General features: G+C 41.2%; 1 protein-coding gene across 3 annotated transcripts in view; it reads left to right on the top strand.

The window, feature by feature from the left end:
* The window catches only part of KCNK10 (potassium two pore domain channel subfamily K member 10), a 143531-nt gene that overhangs the window by 88473 nt on the left and 37212 nt on the right, over positions 1–17846 (top strand). For all 3 annotated transcript variants that reach the window (XM_037737108.1, XM_037737107.1, XM_017524625.2), the window contains exon 4: positions 8431–8591. In XM_037737108.1, coding sequence (XP_037593036.1) covers positions 8431–8591 — 161 coding nt within the window. The remainder of the gene's footprint in view (positions 1–8430; positions 8592–17846) is intronic.

The following is a 17846-nucleotide window of genomic DNA, read 5'->3' as shown; positions in this document are numbered from 1 at the left end:
GGGTTTCACCATGATGACCAGGATGGTCTCGATCTCTTGACCTCGTGATCCACCCGCCTCGGCCTCCCAAAGTGCTGGGATTACAGGCTTGAGCCACCGCGCCTGGCCGAATGGAGCATTCTTGAGTGACGCTGTGTCTCATGCATGGACACATGTGTGAGTGTATTTGTGCTCCATGCCTTTGGTGAACTATAAGGAGAGACCATTTAACCCTCAACCCTGTCACTCTGGGAGAATTCCAGCACTTACACTTTGGAGCTTTGTTCTGAGGCAGTAGGAAGACCACATTCCGGGATTTGGGGATCTAGTTATACCCCCTCTGTCTGACTACCCTGCCCATCCTTCCAGAATACTTGAGTAAAACATTGACATAAGGTGTGACAGTTGTCTGTAGGCTTAGAACTAGAGACTACACAGATTTTTGTTCTGATTCTTCTGTTTACTAACTCTCAGGTCGTGGGCACATTCTTAATCTCTCTGCCTCACTTTCTTCATCTAAAAGACAGGGCTATGAAAGTGCCTACCTACAGCTATTAAAGGTTAAATGAGTTACATGCAAAGCAAGAGTTACATGTAAATATTAAATACCTGTGAAACATGCAAACTAAGCACCCAGTGTTAGCAATTGTAAGTTTGTCCTGTGCTTTTCTGTGGGAAGGAATTATTTCTGAGCAAATGTCTCTAGGAAAACTCAGTCCCAGGAGAAAACAGGTGGTTGATTCTTATTTTCTCTCCAGAAACTTCACTGTTCTCCCACAGCACCCACAGCACCAGGACAAGGGACAAGACTTCTATACCTGGAGCTGGATTTGGCTCAGTGATTTGGGTGGACCTCCAGTTGAATGTGAGGTGTGGGTATCTCTCAGCGCAGTTGGGGCAATGGTGGCTGGGAAATGAGAGGGGATGGCACAGGGGTAATTGTCCAGTAGAACTAGCTCAGAACATTATAACTGGATTTAAGTAAACCCAAAGGAGTCCAAGGAGCATCTCCACCAACTGGCTTCTGGTGACTTTCAGCAAAAGACAACCAGCTCCACAGGGACAAAGCCAAGGGGAGGCTGTAATGAATGTGCATTAAGATGAGCTCAGGATGAGTTCATATCTGTTCACCTCTGGCTAGAAAACAGTTCCATGTCCTTCACGAAGAGAAAGCTGGCATTTAAGGGCAAAGAATATGAACAGACACTTCTCAAAAGGAGACATTTATGCAGCCAACAAACATATGAGAAAAAGCTCACCATCACTGGTCATTAGAGAAATGCAAATCAAAACCACAACGAAATAGCACCTCATGCCAGTTAGAATGGCAATCATTAAAAAGTCAGGATACAACAGATGCTGGAGAAGATTTGAAGAAATAGGAATGCTTTTACACTGTTGGTGGGAGTGTAAATTAGTTCAACCATTGTGGAAGACAGTGTGGTGATTCCTCAAGGATATAGAAGTAGAAATACCATTTGTCCCAGCAATCCCATTACTGGGTATATACCCAAAGGATTATAAATCATTCTACTATAAAGACACATGCACACCTATGTTTATTGCAGCACTGTTCACAATAGCAAAGACTTGGAACCACTCCAAATGCCCATCAACGATAGACTGGATAAAGAAAATGTGGCACATATATACACATATTCCACACCATGGAATACTATGCAGCCATAAAAAAGGATGAGTTCATGTCCTTTGCAGGGACGTGGATGAAGCTGGAAACCATCATTCTCAGCAAACTGACACAAGAACAGAAAACCAAACACTGCATGTTCTCACTCATAAGTGAGAGTTGAACAATGAGAACACATGGACGCAGGGAGGGGAACATCACACAATGGGGCCTGTTTGGGGATGGGGGGCTAGGGGAGGGACAGCATTAAGAGAAATACCTAATGAAGATGACAGGGTGATGGGTGCAGCCAACTACCATGGCATGTGTACACCTATGTAACAAGCCTGCATGTTCTACACAAGTACCCAGAACTTAAAGTATAATTTTAAAAAATTTTTAAAAATAAAACAAAAGAGGATGACTTATGCCTGGGGAGCACACACAAAGGCTTCCATTTGCTGTTTACATGCCAAAGTCCAATCTTTGCCCAACTGTGTGTCATGCAGCCTCACTTGTTTAGTTAAGAGTGTGCTTTCTTATTGTGATCACCAGACTGTCCACGCAGGCAGAGCTGCTTTACGCATGTGCACCCTGTGCAGTCCCACGGGGCCCATACGTAGAAGGATCCTGTGCCTGGTTTAATGCTCTCAGCTTTAAACCATTTTGGTGTTTTAGCAAGGGACCCCGCTTCAATTGGTAGTGGGCCCTACAAATTATGTAGCTGGTCCTGGTGAATGAAGCTGGACTCTGTTACTGACTAACCATGAAGGACTGGGCAAGTTATTTAACTTCTCTGGGCCTCAGTCTTCTCATAGATAAAATGAGGCTAATAGCAGCACCCACCTCGATGAGATGATGTTTATGGAGCACAGTGCATGTTAACTCGTAAGAACTCAGTAAATGTTGGCCACGGTGATTGTTCTTTTCAAACCCATGGGTTAAACATCCCATCTGAATCAAGCGTGGGGGCTCACACTCATAATCTCAGCACCTTGGGAGGCTAAGGTGGGAGGATCACTTGAGGCCGGGAGTTTGAGACCAGCCTGAACAGTATTGTGAGCCCTTGTCTCTACACACATTTTCTTAAAAATGAGCCTGGCATGGTGGTGCACACCTGTAGTCCCAGCTACTTGGTTGGCTGTGGTGGGAAGACCGTTTGAGCCAGGAGTTTGAGGTTATGGTAAACTATGATCACACTACTGCACTTGAGCCCAGGTAATGAAGCAATACCCCTTCTCTGAAAAATGAAAATAAGAAATAAACATCCAATCCAAGTGCTGGGTATGTACCAACAGGTACCTTGATACATTAAATGAGGCTGCCAGGCAAGTGACACTGTGACTGGCTACCACCTGGGTCCTGACCAGAGGCTCTCTCTCTGATCTGAGTAGAGTCAGGTGGCTCAATCTGAAAATGCCTCACAGACTAAACTCTAATAGCATTTCACAGGTATTGGTAAGAGCCTGATCCTTTGCTGCCCTTCTACAAATGACAGCTTGTGAAAAAGCATCTGCACATAGAAGTGAGCATCATTCATCCAGTTTAAAAAAGCTAGTTACTGGGGACCCGCCAGCAGAGCCAATAATCAAAGGCAGGTGGGACTTTCTCACACTGAATTAGTGACCAAGAAGGGATCAGGGTACACAGTGCATCCCTGACATTGACTAAGCAGAGTCTGCTCTTCCTTCTGGTGTGGCTCCTGGTCTGGAGGAGTGCCTGAAGGTATTCTGTTTGCTCTACACTAGCAAATCTTTCCATATATCTCAACACAAGAAAACATTCTTCAAAAAGAAGTGCTTTGATATCTTCAGATAAAAGGGATCTCTGATACTAAGGAGTAGCGCTGCTTTTCAGAAAAGATTCTGTTATTCCCAAGGTGTCTCTATACACATTCTACCTAATAAACACATTTTTTATGTCTGAAAAGTACATAACCTTAAGCTGCTCATGAGAGTCTATCTGGAAAGAAATTTGGCAAACCTTTAAAAAGGTCATGGCTTTGACAGAGCAATCCATTGGTAATCTTTCCAAGGAAACAAAGATGAAGACCACACTTCACAATGTAACACCATGGTGTTACCCTATTACAAAAGTAGAAACAGCTTAAGCTTCCAGCAATATGTGATCGTGGTGTAAATAATGGATCCAATAGAAAACATCAAAGAATGTGTTTTTCAAGGAACTTCATAATATGCAAAAATGTCTGCAATATTATGTTGCAAATTTTAAGATCGAAAGGAAACAGGCCAATATTTGTGTATTTCACGATTAATGAAAACACAGCTCATTAGCTCTCACAGTTCCTCTTTCCTGACTCCTAACTAGTGGAAAATTGCTCAGGAAGAGCTGGATGAATTGCTGGGCTCTGAGTTTTCTTATAAACCTTGTGATCACATGCAATGAATGAATTTTACCACTAAGTCAATGGAAAAACAATTATTTCTTCATCTCATTATTCTTACGTACATTGTATTAAGACTTTCTTTGGAATTCTCTAGCTGTATCTTTATAAGATGCCCCACTCTGGAGTTAAAATTTAGCCAACAAAATGACGTTCAACTTACAATGCATTCTTTTTCAGTTAAGAGAAAGAGTGAGAGGGAAAACTGTGTTTTCTAAATTGAATAGAACAAGGACCCTGTCTCTAGTGTTCGCATTGTACCATGATCCTGAAGTGGACTTTGCATTTCTGATTTTGATGCATGTTTGCTTTGTAGTGGTTTCCTGTTCAGCATCTACCTTCCTTCTGATTTTGGGGAAAGATTCCCTTCCTATGCATAACTGGTATGACACAGTGTCCTGCCTCCCACCACAGAGGAAACAGCCTCCTAGGCTGGATATGTGCATTGAGCTCTGCCTAAGACTTTAAATCAAGAGTGTATGGTCCAAAGATGATGGCAGATGGCAACTGCCACAGCCAGAAGGCTCAGTCCCTAGCTGTGGAGGTCAGAGAATATTCACTGGCCTGCCATGAGCTCTGACCCAAAGTGTGTATTAAGATGTTCTCAGTTGCAGGCAATAGAAAGCTCAAAGCACACAAGCTTATACAACCAAAGAAAATATACTGACTCCAGTAAATAAAAGGAGGTTTAACATTTCTTTCTTTTTTTTTTTTTTCTTTGAGACGGAGTTTCGCTCTTGTTACCCAGGCTGGAGTGCAGTGGTGTGAACTTGGCTCACTGCAACCTCCACCTCCTGGGTTCAAGCAATTCTCTGCCTCAGCCTCCCGAGTAGCTGGGATTACAGGCATCTGCCACCACTCCCGGCTAATTTTTGTATTTTTAGTAGAGACGGGGTTTCACTATCTTGGCCAGGCTGGTCTGGAACTTCTGACCTTGTGATCCACCCACCGCAGCCTCCCAAAATGCTGGATTACAGGTGAGCCACCATGGCTAGTGTAACATTTATTTCTTAACACTTCATGGGTAGCTCCATCCAGAGCTCAAATTATATAAGCGAGACCTCATTCACCACTCCTCTTTTTTCGTTCTGCTTCTTTAGTGTTTCATAAATTTTAGGCAGAACAACCCGGGGAGGGAAAAATGACTGACAGTGCCTAGGCCTGTCTTTCTCCAGACTTACTTTTAGTAAGAAAGAGAGATCATTTCCTTCAAAGCTCCAGCAAAAGCCCCTAATCCAGATCATATGTCCATCTTTGAACTAACGACTGTGGCCAAGCCCTGGATTTCTTGGTTTAGACAAGGTGATTGCTCACCTGAGGCATGGGGACCCAGAGTAACCCCTGGGTATATGATGATGAGGAAACAGGTAAACACGTGAATGGAAGCCAGGCAGCAGAATCCAAGGGCTAAGAGCCATTTACTCAAACGCAAAGATTCCCATGTAAGCACACACAAAAAATAACAGAAACTATCACATATCAAACATTCTTAATTAGGCAGATGGAGCCACCATTCCTCAGTCATGTGATATTATGTGGATGAATAAACATAGTTATCCAATAAACCAAGTTCCTGGATTCCTAACAAGCTAACACAATAAATTCCATTAATGTGCCTTCCAGTGTAGCTGTCGTGTTTTTCAATGCAGCAGACAGATCATTCACGTAGCCGTGTCAAGAAACAAGAAAATTGGGAGTTTCCTTCAATATACACTAATGTCTCATGAATGCAATACCGGCTACTGGAGAGCATTTTCCAAAATGTACCTCTTGAAGTGGCCCAGACTTTCTCAATTTTAATTGGTTTAGAATAAATCCTCCTACAATGCATGACACTTTTTCCCAGGTTAAAAATCTGCTGAACACAATGAAACCTGACATTGGTCTTCTAGGATCTACTACAGTGATGCCCTCTGGTGTTGTTCAGGTTTGCAACACCTTTTGCCCTGATACCAAATGGTGCCAGGTCACCCTTCCTTTGTTGGATGCTGTGATCTGTGGACTAATCTGACCTAACCTGGCCTAGGGTGCCAGAAAAGGCTTCTAAGCCCCGGACCCACTGGTGTCATGGACATCCTGAACACTTTTAATAGCTAACATCAATATATTTGCAGATTTGCCAAGTGCAAACCTACCATGTCATATGATTAGATTAAGAGGCTTTCTAAGTATGAATGGCAATTGTCTTTCATCTAAAATGTTCTTGTGGCATATGAGTTTCTGAATTTCACCTAGAAACAACCTAGGTCCTAAACGCTAGATCTCAAAACAAAAGCAAAAACCTGTGCCTCTTAAACAATGGTTAGCCACTACGCAGTGTGTCACCAAAGAAAGATGGCTGTGAATATATTTAAAGCCTTGTTTGAATATTGCATCACTCATGCTCTTACCCAATAACTTTGCTTTAATTGTATTTTAGTGTTCTAGTCAATAAAACACTGAACAAACAAGGAATCAATTATGATGATGATAATAATAATACTTTGCATCGATATAGTACTTTACAGCTCATTGATTTTTTTCCCCCCTGAATTTTCCTTGATTACCTCTGCCACTAGGATTTGTAGAGGTTAAGTGCATCTAAGAAGAAACAGGTAGTGTGAGGTGGAATTGGATCTGGATCTTTCATCTCCTCACCTCTCCCTGAGGCTCCATGGTAAGGCACAGCGCCTTACCCAGGAGGTGGAGGTGGTCATCTCTGAAAGCTGGAGGAAGCGGGTGTAGCAGTTGTCATGATTAATGAGATGCCTGTTCATCCAGTTCCAAGCCTCCATTTCTTTGCCTATGTCTGCAATATATTTCTTTCTGAGACACTTGGACAACCTATATGCCCCAAAGTTAGGCAGTTGTGATACAGTTAAGCTGGGGTCTTCAGTGTTTTCACAAGTTACTTGGATGTTTCCAAGAGTCACCATAAAGATGCATAAAGTGAAACTGTAGAGGCTCATTTATTTCCTTTTCAATAGGGCTAGCTTAATGTCAGCTCAACCATTCTAGTAGGGGATGTTTGGAAAAATGATTTTGTCCCAGTTCCTGAAAAGTACCTAAGAAAAGTTCTGAGAGGTTTTTTTTTGCATATTTAAATCAAAATCCTGGTGAATAAAAGACACACAAGATGAGGAAGGCTAGCCTGAACACTCACTTTAGAAGTGGAAGCTGTAATTTACATTATTTGTTATAAGAGGTTTGAATGATTCAGAACAGAAGATTGCAAAGGAAAGTAGCCAGGTGACTCATTCCCAGAGGCAGAAGGCAACCATGAGTTCTCCCGGCCTGTGGGTGGCTGAATGATGGACTAACCATCAACATTATTTTATCATGTTGAATTCCCAACCTGCCAGTAAGCGTGGACCCAATAACTCACTCATTGCGTGGATTCAGAAACAGGCCCCACATGAGTTACCCAGATTTGGGAGAATGGTTAGATTACTGTCTAGATACTTGTTAACATAAGATTGTAATATGAATCGGCACAAAAGTGAATATTAATTTAGACTTTCATCTCTATATAAAGTATGCTAATGCCTTTTTCTTCCAGCAATACTTTAGCCTCATCCATATAGGGTAAGCCCAATACTCATTAAAGATAAGTTACTTATGTAATTGTGATACTGTTAAGAGTGTAGATGTTGGCATTTTCAAAGCACTATTTGAAATACATGTTAGTAGACCTGACTATAAAAAGATACTCTTGTATTCAAATATCCATCAGTAAACATTTAGCACCTTGTTACCCTCAATGCAAGAGGTGGTTGGGAGGAGGGGCAGGACTGAGAGATGGTGTGGAGCTGCCAGTAAAGAGAAAAAAGGACCAGACAGGCTGAACTTTACTGGCAGTGGGGAGAGGCAGCACAAAGCCGTCCCTTCCCCATTCTTTCCTGTTTTCAGGCTTCCCAGGGTAGGAGTGCACAAATCATGAGTCCTTTGTAAATTTGTACTAAACCACATTTCCTCTTCAATATGGAGTTCCCATCACCCTTCAAGACAGCCACAGTCTGTCCAGGTGGAGTCCACGGGTAAGACTGTGGAAAAAAAAAAAACTCTTGTCAAATCTAAAACATGCAATGGTGATTCCTTCCCATGTGTTCAGGTGTCTCTAAACTAGACATGTCCATGATGCTTGGTGTTTCAGAAAAAGGTGGTATCACTTTTTGTTGGAAATGAAAATGAAAATTCTGAGTGACCACGAATTTCCTAAAATGTGTTATTATCCAAGAAATCTTGAAACTGTTTATAAGGTGAGAAGGAAGAGAAGCAATGGAACAATGCTGTGACTTGTATACTGCCTTTGAAATGAAGTTCTACCCCCTAAAGCTCAAAAAGCGGGGGAAATGTGCAAAGTTTTTTTAAAAGTCTGTGAGTTCTTGGTTGGTATGCTAATTTCTCTGCTATTCTCCCTCTTTTTAATATTTCTCACCAGGATATGGGAATATTGCTCCGAGCACAGAAGGAGGAAAAATCTTTTGTATTTTATATGCCATCTTTGGAATTCCACTCTTTGGCTTCTTATTGGCTGGAATTGGAGACCAACTTGGAACCATCTTTGGGAAAAGCATTGCAAGAGTGGAGAAGGTCTTTCGAGTGAGTACTGCATCATATTTCAGTTCTAACCACTGTGATTCAGTTGACATTATCCTGACAGTATCCAGAAGGCAGTATCAGGGGCATTGTCTGCTTTTAGTGGAATAGTTTAATGTTAGGATGGTATTTTCTGTTTTGGCCAATGGAATTCAAAGGTCTTGCACCTAAACTCTCTTCTTTGAGTGGCTTCCTATTTTAGAGTGGTATTTCTACAATCACGACACAAGAAAGTTAAGTATGGATTTGCCAACCCAGATTTTTTGAAGAGGTGAGACAAACTCAGTTTCTCCTTAAAGATGGAAGAGGCGTTCCTCATTGTGTTTGTAATGAGGTAGAAAATTATAAATCCATTCATTTTGTTGTTGGAACTCCCTCACTCCATTTTATTGTCAAGCGCAGTGTCTTCAGGTGAATCCTGCTTTTTCCAGAAGCCTGACTTCTCCAGACACTGCTCTGTGCTTTGCACCTGTCTCCAGTGGTCTCTCCCTCTCCCACCTCTCACTGCTGAGTGCTCCTTCAGAAATGGCACCCTGATGTACTACTTCCTACGGAACTGTTGATGATTGCTATTGCCCTAGTGGGTTTTTTCCTCTCTGGAATATTTGTCTTTAAACAAGAGACAACAATCTCAACTCGATGAATTTATTTATTAAAATTAAAATTAATTAATAAATGATTTCAGGCATCAGTACCAGGCATGAGTGGTTGAGTGATTCAGCTGGGGTTCCCAGTGGCCTTTAACTCACACTCATTTCATATAGTTTCACAGAAAACTTGTTTTGCTCAGGTGTAAGGTCATTTCTGCTCATTTCTGCTCTCTTACTCACTACTAACCTAATTCTCAAGTCTTTCAAACCGTCCTCTGGGAATTCTTTCTTATGATGACTTAATATTTAAGAATGACATTTTGAGGTCTTTTCTAGGATCTAGGAATGGTAGGCAAAGGTAGATCAGCTGGGAGCTCTAACGCTGAGCTTTTTTTCCCCTGTAAGAACTCTCAGACTTTTGAGTTCAAGGCTGTCTTTGCAATAATGGCTTATACTTCTTTTTAGAAGAATGCAAGGGAGCTTTCAGATGAGCAGTTTCAGAAGCAGTTTCAGAAGCCTCTTAAAAAGAGTAGGAGGGGAGGAATGAGGCACCAGAGCTGGGGGAGCCATTTATAATCTCACTGACCCTCAGTCAGCACCTCAGTTTATTCATCCACAAAAGGGGATAAAACTTGAATCTACTTTGGCAGGTTTTGGTGATAATTAAATGAAATAATGTGTGGAAAAGAGCTTGTCACAGGGCAGACATATAAAGTCCAGAGCTACCATGTATCTCTCCAAGAGAAGCCCTCGTAGGCAGGCTAGCCACTCCTTCGGGTTTCATCTGAGAGCTCTGTGGCGTATGAATTTTTCTGGAATGTCCCACAGCCTTTGCTCCTTAATGCTGGCTGGCTGGTGGCCTCATTAGAGCATGCACCTGGGCTCCTCAGCAGTCGCCATGGAAACCGTCAGTACTCAGCTTCCCTGATTTTCAGATGTTTAGGTCTTCCTAAACCAGACATGGCAGCCCTGTCTCTAAGAACTGTTTTGAACTTCTTGAAGGCACCCTCTTAGCTGCTGCCTCATGGCCCTCTGACTTAGAGAAGAAAGAATCTGGTGGATTGAACACTCAGAACAGGATTCAGTTGGGGAAATGACTGATCTGGCATTTTTATTTTTATGTAGCTTCTTTAGATCTCAGTTTCCTTATTTGTAGAAGAAAGGATTAGACTAAAAGTTTTTGAAATCCTCCTTAGCAGAAAAAATTCTAGTTACTATATTCAAAATGACGGAAGAGGTTGCAATCATTTGGACATCTGCTGCTAAATGTAGGGACCTAGTCTTCCCTAATGAATTTAGACTACAAATAGAGTGTACGGTTCTCCTTCCCCTTGAAGTTGCCTGTCAAATGGATCATCGGCAGATTCTGAGACAGAGACTTAGAAACCTCACATTTCATCTTTATGCTGATTGTCCACTCAGCTCCTTGCAGCACTGTCAAAGATCAGGATTCTTTTAAGAAAACGAGAAAGTTGCATATTATTGAATGGGCAGTGCACAATGAATGCATTTGCTGAGTTTTGGAGGGTGCTATTGGAAAAGGTGACCAAATTCCAGGGGGAATGTTAGCACACTTCCTAAATATACAAACAACTGAGCCTGTAGCAGTTTGCTTGCTGCATGTAAAGTTTTGGAATAAAATCTCAAAGTTTTCTGCCATTGATTTAAACTATATTTAAAAGTCCAATTATGTTTAGGTGGTTATTTGAGAAGTGCAAATTGTATAAACTAACAAAGCTTGGGGCTGTGAATTTTTAATTCTCATGGGGGAAGGTTTATTTATTTATTTATTTCATCTGCTCAATGAGTATTAAGCCCTTCTCTTGATCTGTTATGTTTTCTCCCAGCTCTTGGGAAAAGAGGATTTATTTTGGAGTAAAAATAAAATCTAAAGCTGGCCTTGTACTAGGCATGGTGGCTCACACTTGTAATCCTAGCACTTTGGGAGGCTGAGGCAGGTGGATAACCTGAGGTCAGGAGTTCAAGACCAGCCTGGCCAATATGGTGAAACCCTGTCTGTACTAAAAATATAAAAATTAGCAGGGCATGGTAGTACATGCCTATAATCCCAGCTACTCAGGAGATGGAGGCATGAGAATTGTTGGAACCCAGGAGGTGGAGGTTGCAGTGAGTCGAGATCATGCCACTGCACTCCAGCCTGGGTGACAGAGCAAGACCCTATATCAATAAATAAAATAAAATACAATAAAGTTGGTCTTCTAGATGCCTGAACCCTGAGGTGACCCAGGTTTGGGCCCTTCCAACACATCCCAGGTCTGACCCTCATTTAAAAGAATTGCTGAGGGGTGTTGCATTACTTAGAAATGCTTTTGGTTGCAGAGTAATAAAATGACTGACAATTGGAGTTTTTTATGGCATGAATAAATACAAATTCTTTCCTCTCCTCTGTAATTCAGAACTAATTGTGAAATAGAGGAATCAGGTAGAGATCAAAATGCCAGCTTTATTACTTATAAGCTGATTAGAGAATACAGTTTTACCTTTGTTTCCAAAAGGGCTTATAATCCCTTTACACCAAATTAGGACTTTGCTGCTGCATTAGTTTTTCTATTGCTGTGTAACATATGACTACAAACATAGATGCTTACCACATTTTTTTTTTGCTTTACCTCCTTGAATGCACACATAGTTTAAAGTGGCAGGTATGTTACCACTGAAGTGCCCATTCCTGAATAAATATCATTTTCTTTCAATGGGCCTCTCTCCGTTATTTAGGTTGACGTAAATGGTGTCAGAAGTCACAACACTTTTAAATGGCCTTCTTGCACCAGTACTTAGGATGTTTAATTTTGCTCTCAGAAGATGTTCAGAAACAAAGGAGAGGTAAAAGTTAAGGTGCCAAATTATTTGCAGATGTGCGTAATAACCAAATCTAAATGAAACTAAAATAAGAATGCTTACAATTTTCTTTTCTTTTCTTTTCTTTTTAAGTAAATGTGAGGTTTCACTATATTGGCTAGGCTTATTTGGAACTCCTGGCCTCAGGTGATCCGCCCTCCTTGACCTCCCAAAGTGCTGGGATTACAGGTTTGAGCCTCCATATCTGGCCACACAAGATTTTTAAGCCAGGTGTGCATACCAAATAAAATATTAAACTTGATGTGCAGAAAGAACCAAAAGTGAACTCACCAGAAAAGACATGCCACAAAGACAGAATGTAAATTCTGTAGACATCAGAGTACTCAATGCAGAAGGATACTTTTCTTTATATCAGAAAGTGCTTGCCAACAAACCAACCAACCAACCAGCAAACAAACAAACACACCTTTCATGGACCCAAGAGGGATGCGAAATACTTAAGGCAGCCTTTTGGCCAAATGAAATCACATGTAAAGTCAGAAAGAACTCACCAAAGGGAGGGAGTCTGAGAATCTGAGAGGAGATTCATCCAGACAGAAGAGGAAATGGACAGAAGCAGAGAGCAGAAAGGGCTCAGTCAGTACTGCAGTCAGTTCCAGGGACCTCTTATTTCTCTGAGGTACACTCACTTTGATCCCACTTCTGACACCATTTATGTCAACCTAAATAATGGAGAGAGGCCCATTGAAAGAAAATGATATTTATTCAGGAATGGGCACTTCAGTGGTAACATACCTGCCACTTTAAACTATGTGTGCATTCAAGGAGGTAAAGAAAAAAAAAAAAAAAAAAAAAAAAAAGTTTTTAAAGGAAAAATGAGGAGGATTACATTACATAATTGTTTTGAGATAATTATCCTTGGTCACAAGGATCAATTACAAGGGTGATGCCAGTCCAAGTTTGGACAGGCAGTTGCTGGGTAGATGTCTTCATAGAAATACTTTTCTGTGTAAGGCTGTGATGGCTTTTGTACAAGGTTATAGTTTTTGCATTCTTTTATGATAGCTCTTGTAATCAGGCATTTATGCATTAGAACACTTTCTTCCTGGCTTTCTCTGACTCTGTTTCTCAGGGTTTTAAACATAAGTAATCCCATTTTGATTCTGACAATTTTCATACTCCCAACATTGATTAATAATGGGTTAAGGATTTGGACCCTTATCTCACATAGCAAGAAGCCTGGAGGTATGTTGATTCAGGCTTGTGCTATCAGCTGCACAATGTCAGGTGTATCCAGATTTGTTACCCTATTCTTTCTGCTCTGTTTTCCTTGGCATGGTGGCTCATCATCCTCAGACTTGTCACTCACATTGCAAGATGACTGCTTCATGATCAAATAGCATGTTTTCATCCAACCTCATATCAGGAAATACAAAAGGAACTCCCTTAAAATTTTATTTTTAGAGCAGTTGCATATTCACAGCAAAATTGAGAAGAAGTACAGAGATATTCCATATCCTCTTGCCCCCACACATGCATAGTCTCCCTCATTATCAACATTCCCCACTAGACTGGTACATTTGTTACAATTTACGAACCTGCATTGATGTGTCATTATCACCTACTGTCCATAGTTTACCTCAGGGTTCACTCTTGGTGTTGTAGAGTCTATGGATTTGGACAAATTTATAATGACCTGCATCTACCATTATAGTATCATACATAACATTTCACTCTCCTAAAAATCCTCTGCTCATCTGTCCCGCTCCCCTATGCTTGACAACCACTCATGTTTTTATTATAGTTTTGCCTTTTCCAGAATGTCATTGATATGGTTGATATGGCTGTCTTCCCACCCAAATCTCAACTTAAATTCTATCTCCCAGAATTCCCATGTGTTCTGGGGGGGACCCAGAGGGGGATAATTGAATCATGGGGGCCAGTTTTCCTGTGCTATTCTAGTGATAGGTGAATAAACCTCACGAGATCTGATGGCTTTATCAGGGGTTTCCGCTTTTACATCTTCCTCATTTTTCTCTTGCCACCTCCATGTAAGAAGTGCCTTTCACCTCCCACCATGACTCTGAGGCCTCCCCAGCCATGTGGAACTGTAAGTCCAATTAAACCTGTTTTTATTCCCAGTTTGGGGATGTCTTTTTCAGCAGTGTGAAAATGGACTAAAACAGGCATGCAGTTGGAATCATACTGTATATAGCCTTTTCAGACTGGTTTCTTTCACTTAAATATGGATTAAAGTTTCCTCTGTGTCTTCTCATGGCTTTTGCCCATTTCTTCTGGGAGCTGAATAATATTCCATTTTCTGGGTGTACCACAGTTTATGTATCCATTCACCTACTGAATTACATCTTGTTTGCTTCCAAGTTTTGGTGATTATGAATAAAGCTGCTATAAATCTCTGTGCACAGATTTTTTGGTTGGACATAAGTTTTCAACTCCTTTGGTTAAATACCAAGATGTGTGATGACTGGGTTGCATGGTAAGAATATGCTTAGGTTTACAAGAAATCACCACACTGTCTTCCAAAGTGGCTATACAATTTTGTACTTCCACAAGCAATGAATGACAGTTCCTGTTGCTCCACATGCTCATCAGCATTTGCTATTGTTGGTGTTCTGAATTTTCTCAATTCTAAGTGTGTAGTGGTATCTTGCTTTAATTTGCATTTCTCTGATAACGTATAATGTGAAGCATCTTTTCAGATGCTTACTTACCACCTGTATATCTTCCTTGGTGAAGTGTCTGTTAAAGTCTTTGGCTTTTTTTTTTTAAAATTGGGCTATTTGTTAGCTTATTGTTGAGTTTTAATGTATAATGTATTATTATTATTATTATTTGAAATGGAGTCTTGCTCTGTCACCCAGGCTGGAGTGCAGTGGCATGATCTTGGCTCACTGCAACTTTCACCTCCCAGGTTCAAGTGATTCTCCTGTCTCAGCCTTCTGAGTACAAGTGTGTGCCGCCATACCTGGCTAATTTTTGTATTTTTAGTAGAGGCAGAGTTTCACTATGTTGGCCAAGCTGGTCTCGAACTCCTGACATCAAATGATCCACCTGCCTCAGCCTCCCGGAGTAATGGGATTATGGGCATGAGCCGTGGTACTCGGCCATATTGTGTATATTTTGAATTAGTCCTTTATCAAGTATATACTTTCCATCCTTTATCAAGTATACCCTTTGCAAATATTTTCTCCCAATCTGTGGGTTATCTTTTCATTCTCTTGATAGTGTCTTTAACAGAGCAGAGGTTTTGATTTTAATGAAGTCCAGCTTATCAATTTTTTTTTTCATGGAGCATGTGTTTGTTGTTGTACCTAAAAAGTAATTGCCAAACCCAACGTCATCTAGATTTCTTTCTATGTTATCTTCTAGGAGTTTTATACTTTCACATTTTACCTGTAGGTATGTGATCACTTTTAAGTTGATTTTTGTGAAGGGTGTAAGCTTTGTGTTGCTGCCATATTTTTTGCATGTGTAGTTCAGTTGTTTCTGTGCCATTGGTTGAAAAGACGATTTTTTCTCCATGTTGTTGCCTTTTTTGCTCCTTTGTCAAAGATAAGTTGACTATATTTATGTGGTTCTATTTTGGGCTCTCTATTCTAGTTCATTGATCTATTTGTCTATCCTTTCTCCAATATTATACTATCTTGATTACTTCAGCTTTATAGTAAGTCTTAAAGCTAGTTAGTGTCAGTCCTCCAATTTTTTTCTTCTTTTTCAATATTGTGTTGACATTGGTTCCTTTTATGGCAGAAAAATCTTTCCCAGAAGTTACCCTGCAGATGTCCCCTTCTGTCTCATTGACCAGAATGAAATCACATTTGCATCTGCAAGGGAGGATAGGAAAGGAAATATCAGACAAAGGACGATAGTATTGCCATGATGGACTTAGACCAGTGATTCTCAAAGTTTGGTCTCTTGACCATAGGCATCAGTATCCCTTGGACCATCAGCATCAGCATCCGCTGGAAACTTGTTAGAAATGAAAATTCTTGGTGGCAGGGGTTGGGGGTGCTGGAGCTCAGTAATCTGTGTTTACCAGGCTGTCCAGGTGATTCCAATGCTTAAGGAGTAGAGGAATCATGTTTCATCTCTTGGGGCTGAACACATCACTGTAATGAACAAAATTAGCAGTCTGTCAGCAAAGAAGTTCGAGTAAGCAAATGAGAATGTCTTACATGGATGTCGATTAACTCCTAGCCATAGAGACCACTCATAGGGAAGATGTCTTCTCTTTTTCTTGTCATATATCAGGTGGCTGTTGGGATCTTGAATCAATCAGCATAAGCTAGCCTATCACAAACGGCTTACTCCTACTCCTGTCATATCTGCTGGAATCCAGGCAGCTTCTCAGGTTCAGGAGTTAGTTAGAGCCGGGGAAAGAGCTGAGTGCTGCATACTGGCTCTTCAGAGCACTGTCCTTCAGGTAGAGCCCATTGGCCCAAACTAGTTACCAGGCCCCATTTGTAGCTGCAAAGAGGGGTTGGAATGCATTATTTTATCTCCAAGAATAGTAGTGGATGGTAAAATTGGTGAGCACTAGTATAGTCATATGTATCCTCTGAGATGTGCTCATGAGTCCCACTCTAGGGTGACCAGCATTTCAGGAATTGAGGTCCAGGTGGTTTGTGCATCACTCTTTGGGGGGAACACTACTGTTGTGCAGCTCATAGATTTCACACCTGAGGAAATGGAACCCAGGATGTGACTTTTCTGAATTCTTACAGCGAATTGGTGGCAGGACCTGGATTAGAACCACGAATCCTGCCTTAATCTCTTCAGGTGAGCTGAAAATATTAATGTCAGATATATTAATCTATACCATGAAATCAATGTGGAGTTTAGAATATTTTAGTATACCATGCTAATTAAAGTAAAAACAATTCCTCCTAAGTTCTCAGGGAAATATCTGGGCAGTTAGCATCCCAAATATTTGCTTATTTGGGATGGAGCAGGGCTGACACTGGATTCCGAAGCAGGCTTTGGAAGCAGGCGGCCTGTTTCTCCCCTGCTGTGGGCTAGCTGCCTTGCTGGGCTAGGCTGACTGTCACTTGATTGGATGCTGTAGGAAAACCAGTCAAATTTTGGACTGGACCTCATTTTCTTGCTCCAAGCTGGACTTTGGCCTCTGGTAGGAAGTACCTGCTTCTTTTTATCCGGCTGGGATCAGCAGGCTTTCTGATACTTCCTCTAAAACCAAGGGACACCTTTTTTTTCTTTTTCTTTTTTTGGATTTCTTCCCCCCAAGGATATGGCAGAAATGTTTATTTGCTTATGGTTCCAAATGATTCTGGGCATCACTGACACATGATGAAACATTACCCTAGACTTACCAGTGCCAAAATTACTTGGAAAACTTAGAACAGGCCACTATTTAAGACAGAGGTGATGTCAATCTCAAAGTGCTAATAAGTTTAAATTAGTGGACTGATCAACCACTTTAGATTCCAGGAAGGGGCATGTGGCAGAAGCCAAGGACTCCTGCAGGGCTCTGCCATGTGCCTGGCATGAATCAAGGAGAGGCTTTTAAGAACACAATTGGCAGGAAGCTTCTGTTTCTCCCAAGGCATCTTTGAGTTAGCATCCAGCAGAAAAAGGTTAACTTAAAATAATTATTATTTCAAGGGCCAGGTGCAGTCGTCCACGCCTATAATCTCTGCTCTTTGGGAGGTAAAGGCAGAAGGATTACTTGAGCCCAGAAGTTCAAGACCAGCCTGTGCAACATTGTGAGACCCTGTCTCTGAAAAAAAAAAAAAAAAAAATCAAGGTGAGTGCTATGGCTCATGCCTGTAATCCCAGCACTTTGGGAGGACAAGGTGGGCAGATCAAT

This window comes from Cebus imitator, unplaced genomic scaffold, assembly GCF_001604975.1.
Source record: "Cebus imitator isolate Cc_AM_T3 unplaced genomic scaffold, Cebus_imitator-1.0 Scaffold34, whole genome shotgun sequence".
Lineage (NCBI taxonomy): Eukaryota > Metazoa > Chordata > Mammalia > Primates > Cebidae > Cebus > Cebus imitator.
The sequence above is the reverse complement of the archived record's forward strand: the minus strand, read 5'-3'. Positions and strand labels throughout refer to the sequence as shown.